Source organism: Salmo salar, chromosome 17 (assembly GCF_965601325.2).
Source record: "Salmo salar chromosome 17, fSalSal1, whole genome shotgun sequence".
NCBI lineage: Eukaryota > Metazoa > Chordata > Actinopteri > Salmoniformes > Salmonidae > Salmo > Salmo salar.
This window is the reverse complement of record NC_138307.1, coordinates 18,628,071-18,641,107: the sequence shown is the minus strand read 5'-3', so window position 1 is coordinate 18,641,107 and position 13,037 is coordinate 18,628,071. Positions and strand designations below refer to the sequence as shown.

At 41.1% G+C, this 13,037-nt stretch overlaps 1 protein-coding gene across 23 annotated transcripts in view; it reads left to right on the top strand.

Annotated features, from left to right (window-relative positions):
* The window catches only part of LOC106575608 (poly(rC)-binding protein 3), a 32,417-nt gene extending 25,494 nt beyond the window's left edge, over positions 1-6,923 (top strand). For 4 of the 23 annotated variants that reach the window (XM_045699079.2, XM_045699080.2, XM_045699078.2 and 1 more), the window contains 6 exons: positions 510-653; positions 2,046-2,087; positions 2,705-2,810; positions 3,327-3,382; positions 3,646-3,815; positions 3,991-6,923. In XM_045699079.2, coding sequence (XP_045555035.1) covers positions 510-653; positions 2,046-2,087; positions 2,705-2,810; positions 3,327-3,382; positions 3,646-3,815; positions 3,991-4,045 — 573 coding nt within the window. In that variant the 3' untranslated portion in view covers positions 4,046-6,923. Of the gene's footprint in view, positions 1-509; positions 654-2,045; positions 2,088-2,704; positions 2,811-3,326; positions 3,383-3,645; positions 3,816-3,990 lie in introns of those variants that run through there. The other 19 variants (XM_045699094.2, XM_045699095.2, XM_045699097.2 and 16 more) reach the window with 12 other exon arrangements.
* The last annotated feature ends 6,114 nt before the right edge of the window (positions 6,924-13,037 follow it).

Sequence of the window (13,037 nt, the reverse complement as noted above, 5' to 3'; positions counted from 1 at the left end):
ACAGGAAAAATACATTCACACAGACCTTAGGAGTCAGCTAGAACGTAAAACGTGGATGTACAATTGTTTTTACCGTCTCAAACATCTAAGGAAGGAATTAGGATCTTGGTCGGTATAGACCATGGGTCAAAATGATTATAACAATGTTGTAGATGATGGCTTCCCAGGTTGCATTGATATAGCTGACCTATGAGGTAAAATCATGTGATTTCAGTTGTCAGTGTGCTCTTATACACAACACCTATTTCATGCCACTGCATGCATCCACAGTAAACAACAATAGTGTGATGTAGTGAGCGTCACAGACTGTCTTCTCCCAAGGCACTGTCCCTCAGTCTACAAAACCTCTTCCTGTCTTCTCTTCTCTCTCTCTCTCTCTCTCTCTCCCGCGCTCTCTCTCTCTGTCTCTCTCTCTCTGTCTCTCTATCTTTCTCTCTCTTTACTGTATTCCTCATCCCACTGCTCTAACACTCTCTCTACCCCTCTTCCCCTCTCCTCCCTCTCCTCAGTCCCCACCGAAAGGTGCCACTATCCCCTACCGCCCCAAGCCTGCCTCCACCCCCGTCATTTTTTCAGGTGGCCAGGTAAGAGCCGACCCGCTGGGGGCCTCCACTGCCAACCTCAGCCTCTTACTGCAGCACCAGCCACTGCCTGTTAGTGTCACTTCCAGGTTTTATCACTCACCTCCTCACCACTGCCACTGCCTCTGCTAGCATGATATCATCACCACCACCATCACCACTACCACCATCAGAACTGGGCTAGCTGCCATTTCAGCGCCAGTTGACTCAGGACTTGACCCTAAACATGATCCAAAAATATGTTGGATGTTGGATGGAGTTGCTGTGCTGGCTGGTGTTGAAATGGAATTCAGCCCAATGCTGACCCCATTATCACGCTGTGAACCCCGATGAGCACACATCAATTAGGTCCAATCACATTCCCCTGACAGTGGGTCCTCGACTCCTTCCTCCAATCACATCTCTCCCCAGCCCTCACCGTAGCCACTCCCACCTGGCTGTTCTCAGCCAGTGAAGTTAAGCTGAACCTGATTGATGTGAGGGGTGAAGAACTAGAGAGGGAGTCTAGAGGACAATGGAGGAGCTTGCAATATGATTAAAGAGAGCAGTTATTATTGTAAATAAAATACCAAAAAAAACAAGATAAAATGTCCCTACTACCCAAGAAATGATCAGTAACATGTTTAATACGTCAGCAAAGTATTCATGAGCAAGCTCCCATTGTTTATCCAACTCCCTTCAACAGATATTATATCACATTTCGTTAGGAATAATGGCCTGTAATATGACATTATGACATTATCTCAAGTTTCACAAATGGTGACTTGCAAAAATGGAGCCACATAAGTGGTCAGAGACTGAAGTAGACAGTTGTGTTCAGTATTCACCTCAGTACAAGGGATATGATATCTGAACTGTTTTTCAAGGTTGCTCATAGATCTTTTTTTGCTAGCATTGTATGTTTAATTTTGACATGAATTTAACTTGATTGCCAGGGTTGGGGTCTATTCCATTTCAATTCTAGTCAATTCAGGAATTACACTGAAATTCTAATTCCAATTCTCTTTAATGCTTTTCAATGAGGGAAATGTGGAATTGGAATTTGGTTTACTTTCTGCATTGACTGGAATTGAAATGGAATTGGCCCAACCCTGCTAGGAGAATACTGAAAGAGTTATCAAGTGACTAGAATCAGTGAATATGACTCTGATAGATGTGGGGTCACGGATGTAGACCACTACTGCCCCTAGTGGAGGCATAGTGGAAATACACATACTTTCCCAAACTCGGTCCACAGGACCCCAAGGGGTGCACGCTTTGGTTTTTGCACTAGCACAACACAGCTGATTCAAATAATCAACTAATCATCCAGCTTTGATCATTTGAATCAGCTGTGTAGTGTTAGGGCAAAAACAAAATGTGCTCCCCTTGGGGTTCGAGGACCGAGTTTGGGAAATGCTGATTTAGCCACTTCCATCAGCAGATTCTAATAGCGTTGTATGTTTCTCCCTCCTCTCCTTCCAGGCTTACACCATTCAGGGACAATACGCCATCCCTCACCCTGACGTGAGTTCTAATTCCATGAGGCAGTCTTCTCTCTACACTCTACTCTCTCTGTGTCCAATCCTATTAATATTAACCCATAATATTAATACTACCAATTCTGAAAAGTAATTTCTGTCTCTTTCAAATCTGAAATTACTCACAACCTCTGTCCTCCGTTTGGAGCCAAACTTCATAGGACTTGGTCTGTAGGAAAGCTAGCAGATGGATAATGATTTCCTTATCCATCACCCAGAATAATAAGGATACCGGTTGCTCAAGTGAGGAACGTGAAAGTTAAGTGCAGTATTTCTTCAGAGAGGAGGAGGTCAATTTCAAGGAATACCTCAACGTAGTCAAACGGACATGGTATGTTTGATGACGCCATGTTGGGTCCAAGAGTTTCAGACACAGACATCCATAAACTAAATTTCACATGGCACCATCCAAACACATAGAGGCATCCTTTCTTCACCGACTCGGGCCAAGTCCTCTATGAGTTCCTTTTCTTCTTTCTCTCTCTCTCTCCTCCTATCTGTGTCACTGCTTCTCCTGAATCCTGTCTTTCTTCTTGTACTGTTTCTTGGTGACAGACCTGACCTGTGTGTGTGTGTGTGTGTGTTTTAACGATGCCCTCATAGCTCTGCTGTCCCTCCTACCCCCCTCAGCAGTTGACCAAGCTCCACCAGTTGGCTATGCAGCAAACCCCCTTTAATCCCCTTGGACAGACCACCCCTGCCTTCCCCGGTACGTACCCACCTACACGAGAACCACCCTCTACCAAATCTCCTTCTCTTTTTTTACCTGTAGAGACACACACACACACTTCCTCCTCTTTCTCTCTCTCTCTTCCTCTATCTGTCTTTCTCTGTTCATTCTCTTCCTGTCGTTCTTTGTGCTGCGCTTCCGATGACATGGCCACCTGGTGGTTGCTGTTGTTGACGTTGACGTTTTATTTGTAGTTTTTCAAATATTTGGTCTATTTTCTTAATCTGCTTTTGTAGCGCCTTGAAGATTTTGGTCCTTCCGAGTTAGTTTTATCTGGGTCGGCGGGCAAATCTCCTCTGGTTTGAGAACGAACCCCCTTTTCAACAGAGAAGGAGAAGCCACAGGCTGCTCTCTCAAGACCTCTGCAGAAGCATCTCCAATCAGGGTTCCGACTATAGGTCTCCAAAGATAACTGTCGCTCACAGCGGACGTCACCCTCCCGTGCAAAACTCTATTTTATGCCGTGTCCCCTCTCTCTGTCTCTCTCCCATATAGCAGGTCTGGATGCCAGTAACCAGGCCAGTACTCATGAACTCACCATTCCCAATGATGTGAGTACGGGGACCATGGAGCTTTTCATTTGACATTTGTCATCTATTGTCATGTAAGGGATGGGTAAGGTGATTTCACCAATAGTCAGTCAATATTTGAACAAAAAGTTTTCAAATGCTTTCATGTACCACCATGGATATATTTGTAAAAATAGAACAACTGAAAAAAGGGGTCAGGGTGTCATGGTGCGTATGACTTTGTATGCATTCCATTCAGACTTTGCTATTCCCCTGTTTTAAGTCCCTCCGCCTCTTCTTCCCAGCTAATAGGCTGCATAATCGGGCGCCAGGGAACCAAAATCAACGAGATCCGTCAGATGTCTGGGGCGCAGATCAAAATTGCTAACGCCATGGAAGGGTCATCGGAGCGCCAGATCACCATCACAGGAACCCCCGCCAACATCAGCCTGGCCCAGTACCTCATCAACGCAAGGTCAGAGTCCTGGCAGACACACACACACACACACACACATTACAATTGACAAAGGGGTCAATAGCTCACCTGTTGTCCCGGGATCCTCTGTTTGTCTATTTGTTGTTATTACATTATCTTCAGGTATTTGACAGAAACAATAATGTACTCCCTTTCCCATCATACCCTGTGGCAGGTTCAGAGACGTGGCGGCCATGTGGAATGACCCATCCTCCATGACGACATCCTAAGGACCCAGCCCGGCCGGCCTCCACTCCCTCTGCTCCGCTCCTTCCATCTCCTGACCACTGAAGACATGATGTTCCTACCTAACTCCTGATGATGATGCCCTCTAGACTAATGCATCTGGCTCTGATAACAACTCCCTTGACCCTCCAGCTTACCACCACGATCGCGCTCTAATAAGAGAGCTGTTGCTTTCAGAGAAACTGAAAAAATAAGTCATGTCTTTGTTTTTGTTGATTTTAGACCTTTAGACAAGTGTTGAAGCATGTTGAACGTTCATTAGGATCAAATTGTGTTATTCTGAATTATCTCTCTCTATCGCGCTCTCTGCTAGTGTTACAAAATAGGATTTCAATATCAGTTTGAAAAAAATGTACAAAAAAAATGTAAAAGTGTAAAAACATTGTAAAAAAATGCTACTGTTCCATTTTCTAGGTGCTGGGTGATGCTATCGGCACAGTATGGTGGGATGTAGCCCAATGATTACTTCATGATGCTCTTTTCAGAAGAGGTATTTTTAGGTCAATTTAATCGTTCTATTTTTACCCCTATTCGGATCCTTAAAATGATCTACTTACTAATCCGATCTCTACCCAGAACTTTTTGCTGCATCACATGACCTCTTTGAGCCAATGGTATCACTCCTAGAGCCCTCCTTTCTATGTTAATTTCTTGTATTTTACATTATGACTTATACTGCATGTGTTCAGTAATGTATTGTATGTATTTGAGTATTCCAGTTCGGTGTAAGTGTTCCTATGGTGTTGCTATGTTAGTGCTGATGGGAGGAGCTAGAGGACGGACTCATTGTAATGGCTGGAATGGAATTAATGGTTAATCAAATGTGTGGTTTCCATATCTTTGATGTGTTTGATACCATTCCATTTGTTCCATTCCAGCCATTACAATGAGCCCGTCCTCCTATAGCTCCTCCCACCAGCCTCCAATGCTCCAAACCTTTTCCACAATTATTTTCATGCATTTTTTTTGCCATTCACGTCTAGTCCTACTACTACCCCAAATGAATAACTCTCCCTCACATCCTCCAGGAACCCTATTTATAGTATTTAAGAAGCATGAAAGGAAATTACTCAAGAAAAGAATCATCAGTGGCTAAAAACTGTATCCTAACTGACTGAACACTAAAATGATTGTTTACTCGATTTCTTAACCAAGACTACTGTGGGTGACCACATAGTCAGCTATGCTACGCTCATGCAATAGACAATTCAACTCTTCATTATACTGTGGACTGCCTCTAGTGTGTGAGGAATTAGTTGGACTTAAGACTATTGCTGTGTCCAAATTCTCTTAGTTGGCTTCCTTTCGTCGTCTCCTTCACTCCCATGTCCACGACAGATAAAAGAGGCTTCAATGTACTACTCTTGAAGGAAAGGAGACCAGGAGAGGAAGCTGTTTGATATTATTGGGACGTGGCCATAGGTGTTTGGATGGAGCCAAATGTTTATGGGCCATGGAATGTTCTGGGGTTCATGGGGGAACCCGTGGGGCCTGGGCGGACGTGTTTACTCCCATGCCGCCACATTCGCGATTGTTCATCCATCATGTTATTTTTATTATAATATTGTTTATTTAATGCTTTAGGTTTTGAATGTCATTATGCTTTTACGATGATGTCAACAGATTAGATGACAAAGTCATGTTGCACGTTTTAAGTGACGATTTAAAAAACAAAAATTGCAATTCTATTTATTATTTCTTGATGCATTATAATGACATTTTTTGGTTGATCATGATATTTAAGCTCGGTTTTTTTTGTGTGTACTGTATTAGATTTCAGGGTAGGTTTGGGCTATATTTGCTTGGATTAAACATGTAAAATTCCCTTCATAACAATTCTCAAGCTTATTCAAAGTATAGGCAGTTGTGACATGTCATGTTTGCAAGCTTGGGCTGAGGTCATATTCAGCACTGATGCATATGAACAGCCGTTGAATGCTATCCTCTCAACACAGGTCATTGATTCACTGTCCAACTGGTTTCAAGTACAGTAAAAACCATCCTGGTTTGTTTCATTTAACTCCCTGTTTTGGTTTCAATATGCTGAGCCTGACTTTGGGTCTAATTTCAACCGCTTTCATCATATAAACGTGATATGTCAATGGACCAAATGCTGTACTGATGTACTGAACGATGCATAGTTGATTATTATTCTGCAATAATTCTTACATTTTGATGTTTAACTTAAGTAGTAGTGCTAGCCTTGACATTATGGGTTTGTGTTATTCGTTTAATTTAAAAAATCTGTCATAGCTTGTAATTCAATGGAATGTTTGTCATTTAACAAGTTAAAATGTCTGTTTTTTTTGGCAAGCTCGCTTTTTAGAACTGTTCAGCTTCTCATCATCGATTGCATTCAGACTAGGCAGGAATATTGAATTGTTGAAATAGTGATGCCAATGGGATTTCAATAACTTCAATATCCATATGTTGTTACAGTGTATTGAAACTGTATTTACACTGGCGTATATGACTGAGTATACACACCTACTGAAACAGACTCAAATGCAACTGATGCAATAATAAGGGAATGATGTGCAATTATTATTTGTATTTTTTCTTGTGCATATAATACAAGGAAAGTTTGTCATGTATTTACAACTCATTGTTGCTTCTTGACTTTCTTCCTTTCTGGGCGGCGGCAGCAACAAAAATTGAAAAAATACATGCAATATATTTTTCAGTTTTTGCTCCTGTATATTTTGCTTATTTGGGAAAATGTAACGGAGCTTGGTATATATTTTCAGTTGGATTATTTGCAATGAGCAAATCTATCTTAGGTTGAAGTAATTTCATTACTTAGGTTACTTTTGAAATTGTTTGTAAGTATGAAAATGAATAAAGTTTTTTTCTTCTTGTGAACCATGGTTTGTCTTGTATCATTTTGATCTTCAATGATATCAAAAGGGGCTTGGTTTTTCTGTGTTGCCCATTAAAATATTACTGTCAGTGGCAAAAATGTTGCTGTCAGTGGCATACATGCCATCTTGTATGTCTTCTTGAATGTCTCATCTTGAATGTTTCATCCTGTATGTCTCATGTTGAATATCTCATATGGAAAGTCTCATCTTGAATGTCTCATCCTGATGGTATCATCTTGAATGTCTCATCTTGAATGTCTCATCCTGATTGTATCATCTTGAATGTCTCATCTTGAATAATCTCATCTTGAATGTCTCATCTTGAATAATCTCATCTTGAATAGTCTCATCTTGAATGTCTCATCTTGAATGTTTCATCTTGTATGTCTAGGAGATACCACTAGAGGGCCTATCGATGCAGGAGAAGAAGACAGTATCCATCAAATTCATTTAAAAATATTTTTTTAAACTTTGATTGAGACCAGGGTCTCATTCTCAAGGGAGCCCTGTGAACATGAACACAATTTAATACAACATATAGCAAAATAACAACATCAACACAATACAATACAACATATAGCAAAATAACAACATCAACACAATACAACATATAGCAAAATAACATCAACACAATACAATATATAGCAAAATAACAACATCAACACAATACAACATATAGCAAAATAACAACATCAACACAATACAACATATAGCAAAATAACATCAACACAATACAATATATAGCAAAATAACAACATCAACACAATACAACATATAGCAAAATAACAACATCAACACAATACAACATATAGCAAAATAACATCAACACAATACAATATATAGCAAAATAACAACATCAACACAATACAATACAACATATAGCAAAATAACAACATCAACACAATACAACATATAGCACAATAACAACATCAACACAATACAATACAACATATAGCAAAATAACATCAACACAATACAATATATAGCAAAATAACAACATCAACACAACATATAGCAAAATAACATCAACACAATACAATACAATACAACATATAGCAAAATAACATCAACACAATACAATATATAGCAAAATAACAACATCAACACAACATATAGCACAATAACATCAACACAATACAATATATAGCAAAATAACAACATCAACACAATACAATACAACATATAGCAAAATAACATCAACACAATACAATACAACATATAGCGAAATAACATCAACACAATACAATACAATATATAGCAAAATAACATCAACACAATACAATACAATATATAGCAAAATAACAACATCACCACAATACAATCAATACAAGACCAATCAAAACAAACACAACTATCACTAGCTGCTGTATGGAATTGAACAGGAAATACAAACATACAGTATGTCAGTGGTGCAAAAAGTACCCAATTCTCATACTTGAGTAAAAGTAAAGATACCTTAATAGAAAATGACTCAAATAAAAGTGAAAATCACCCAGTAAAATACTACTTGAGTAAAATTCTAAAAGTATTTGGTTTTAAAAATACTTAAGTATCAAAAGTAAAAGTTTAAATAATTTAAAATTCCTTATATTATGCAAACCAGACGACATGATTTTCTTGTTTTTTAAATTTACGGATAGCCAGACACACACTCCAACACTCAGACATAATTTACAAACAAAGCATTTGTGTTTAGTGAATCTGCCAGATCAGGTAGTAGGGATGACCACGGATGATCTCTTGATAAGTGTGTGAATTGGACCATTTTCCTGTCCCGCTAACCATTCAAAATGTAATGAGTACTTTTGGGTGTCAGAGAAAATGTATGGAGTAAAAAATATATTATTTTCTTTAGGAATGTAGTGGAGTAAAAGTAAAAGTTGTCAAAAATAAAAATAGTAAAGTAAAGTACAGATAACAAAAAAACTACAAAAGTAGAACTTCAAAGTATATTTACTTAAGTACTTTACATCCCTGCAGTATGTCAGAAGTTGAGGTTAATTGATTATTACTTTGGACATCATTACAAGTCAAATATATCAGAAAAACAGTAGAAATGTACCTTAAGTTGCCTTTATACCTGTGTAACAAGACAATTGTAGTATTTTAGCTGTTGCTAAATCAGCACCTTCTCTTCCTGGGGTCCATCAAGGGTCTTTGTCTCTGGCTCCAATGACAGACAAAGATAGAGGACAGTAGTCCATCATGATTTCATTCCTTTGGGATTTACAGTAATAGTATTACTGTAATAGGGATATTTTAATATGTCTATAAACTTAATTGGTGTGAGATGAGTGTCATATAAAAGAGGACAGTTGCACAGGGATAGAGGGCCAGGTGACAGATGCCTGGAGAGAATACACTGTCTGCATGCCAAGGCTCTATATTAACGTCTAGATCAGGGGTATCAAACTCAGTCCATGAAGGGTTTAGTGTCTGCAGGTTTTTGGTTTTTCCTTTCAGTTAAGACCTAGACAACCAGGTGAGGGGAGTTTCTTATTAATTAGTGGTCTTAACTCATCAATCAAGTACAAGGGAGGAGTGAAAACACGCAGACACTCGGTCCTCTGTGGAATGAGTTTGACCCTTGTGGCATTAAGAATGGACTCTCCATATACCCTGTGTCATTGGCAAACCAAGCATTGAGGAAAGGTCGTTCACCGTTCACACTGAATTAATTACATTTCCTGTGTTCCAACTTTTTTGTCCTTGACTTGGGTTGGCAGGGTAACAGGGAGAACAGGAACTGCCACGCTTGGTTAAAGCTTTTTGACTGTAAACGATCTAACACAATATTCAAAAGCAGGATAGAAATGAGTTTTCCACACAAGAGTCTTGGCTATCATCCCTCAGTCCCACTCACAGTCCAGGACACTGTTCTACAGGATGCCCTGGACATCTAGCCCTGGCTTCCATCCATGTGATCAAGGCAAGGAAATGAATGCCAGCGGAAGTCTATGGAATGGATCTTACACAAAGCCCTTAGATATATCTTTACCATGTCCTAATCCTCTCATCATAACAGGAGTGACACCTTCTCTTGTACAATCAGTGAAAACACACAGCGATGCATTGACTTTTTGAGTGGGTGTTGACCGAGGGAGGAAAGGTTTGTGCTCTGAGCGTGGTGGAAAACATAGAATGGAGGGGGGGTTAAGGGTGTCTTCGACCCAGACAAATGATCAGGTGTTCAGGGAAGCACGTCCAGGCAGGGTCCAGGCAGGGTGGTCTCACTGAAGATCGATCCACTTTCAGGAGGTGATTGGGGTCGTATTCAATGCAGGCACACATTGTCCAGTCAGTGTCCACACCCTGCTGTACCACCCACCACTACCAGGCCTATAACTAACCCCTCATCTCTCTGTCTTCCTTTCCTATACCACATCCAAATCACTCCTCTCTCCTGGTTTTGTCTCTCTCGTCCTTTTTCTCCTTCTCTATTTCTCTCGCTCTCATTCTCTCTACTATGCTCATTCAACCATAGCTCATTCACCTCCACTCCTTGCCCTCTCTCTCTCTCTCTCTCTCTCCCTCTCTCCTCTCTCCTCCCCGTCCCTCTCTCATTAGGCAGGCCCTCTCTGGCTCATGTCCAACCTGACACCAGAGGACTACTAGAGGAGATAGACCAGGAGAGAGACCTCTGCACTGTACCTGGGGCTCTCTCTCTATGGGACATATCATTACTGTCGGTGCCAGGCAGCCAGTGAACTGCAGTAGGATACTCAAAGTCACCAAGTCTCTCTCTGTCCTCTCAGAGCTTAGCCAATCCACTGTACGGAAATTGAGAGTATTTATATAGATTTATAGATGCTTAAGAAACGATGACATTTTAAATGACGATAAATGTATTTTCAGACTCACGTGAGGTAGACAGATGCAGAGTTTGTAGATGATCATGATTCATGATTATGGGAGAGAAGTGGTACGCTGAGATTGTTTTTGACGCAGGTATCTTTTGATTGGCTTGTGAAAGAATGAGAATGTTATGACTCTGTTCTTTCCCAGGGTGCAGTATGAAGCAATTCCATTACAGGCTACAGTCTGTGGTGTCCCCTCACAGTCAGTTGTCAAGGACAATATGAGTATAACTTTAAATAGAACATCTTCTATTGTTTGTCACATCTATACACATTACACTCCACAAAGACAAATAAAGGCTTTAGGAGTAAACCGTCAAGATAAAACTCCAACAACCGACGACTGATTGGGCATATTGAAGAATTGTTGACTGCGCCTCACAGTAGTCTAATGGCTCTGGAACGTCCATTTGCAGAACGAGCCCATTTGATGAATGTTGATTATAATATGATCTCATGACCAGACCTTGTAGCTATTTTTCTTTCTGCAACAGCCTTCGTTGACAACAAACATTTTGTTTGTGTGTGTGCATGTACAGCTGTGTATGTGCACGCACGTGTGTGTGTGTGTGTGTGTGTGTGTGTGTGTGTGTGTGTGTGTGTGTGTGTGTGTGTGTGTGTGTGTGTGAGGTAAAATATGCATGTTTGTATGCTTTCAGATGAGTACACTCTGACAAAAAGATTGTCAATGAAGCTTAATTAGAGGTCATAAAAATGGGCCCTCCTATAGGGAGTGGGACCACTCTCTGTCTTTGTCTCATCACAGTCATGCTTGAAGAAGAAAACCCAGAGAAAGGCAGGACAATCACTACCACTGTTCAAGACTCCTGTAAATAGCTTCCTGAGGAGTGAATGCAGGAAGAATATAGTAATCACCGGTGTATTGAAAACTAAATGGGTTGATCCCAGAAGAAAATTAGACTCTTTCTTGTTCAAGCCTAATACCCACAGTCCTTCTATTGGTCCATCCTCGGTTTGGTCCAGCAGCCACTGTCAGTCAGAGACTCTCTCCTTGTGCGATAGCAGCTCCAGTGGAGATTTTAGCATGTAAATCTAAAATCGGCAGATGCATGCCAGCAAAGCCACAACACATCACTAAACAATACATTAATTGCACTATAACGGTGACAAACGGTGCCCACAAACTGTTTAGGGCCTACATAAAGCTGTCCCGACACTGAGCTTTCCTTTCAGCACCATGGAGTGAATCCTTAGCACCGTTACACCTGGCTATGAGCGGGGTCTGGCAGCGAAACAGTTCATTCAGCCTCATTTACTGACTGTTTAAAACCATAGCTGATATGGCTGACTAGCTGAAACAAATGTGGTTTCTATTGAATCCTTGTGGATTTGTGTAAGTCAATAAGAACCGCATTGTCTTTCAATAATAACGAACGCCAACATGAGTTTTAACTTCAGAACCAGATACAAACATTATTACATTTCTGTTCAGTAAATTCACAATGTTGGTTCTTATATCATGAACACAGCTCTAAGTAGAAGCAACTGCAAGCAAACGAGCTGCGACGAGGTAGACATATTCCTTCAAGACTTTCAAAATGGACACCGACTGAAATTCCGATAGATACTAGTTCAGATAAATTCAGCAAGATGTTGAGGCCTTAACTTTACTTTTCTTTAAGTCACCACAGAGAGGGAGAGAGAGAGAGAGAGAGAGAGAGAGAGAGAGAGAGAGGTGGTTAGCCTACCATTTGAAGTATTGTATTAGGCCTATGTGGTCTAAAAATGATTGATCCTGTAGGTTCATGCTCCACAACATTCGCAGAGTATGACCCTGCCTCACACAGGAAGCGGCGCAGGTCCTAATCCAGGCACTTGTCATCTCCCGTCTGGATTACTGCAACTCGCTGTTGGCTGGGCTCCCTGCCTGTGCCATTAAACCCCTACAACTCATCCAGAACGCCGCAGCCCGTCTGGTGTTCAACCTTCCCAAGTTCTCTCACGTCACCCCGCTCCTCCGCTCTCTCCACTGGCTTCCAGTTGAAGCTCGCATCCGCTACAAGACCATGGTGATTGCCTACGGAGCTGTGAAGGGAACGGCACCTCCATACCTTCAGGCTCTGATCAGGCCCTCACCCAAACAAGGGCACTGCGTTCATCCACCTCTGGCCTGCTGGCCCCCCTACTTCTGAGGAAGCACAGTTCCCGCTCAGCCCAGTCAAAACTGTTCACTGCTCTGGCACCCCAATGGTGGAACAAGCTCCCTCACGACGCCAGGACAGCGGAGTCAATCACCA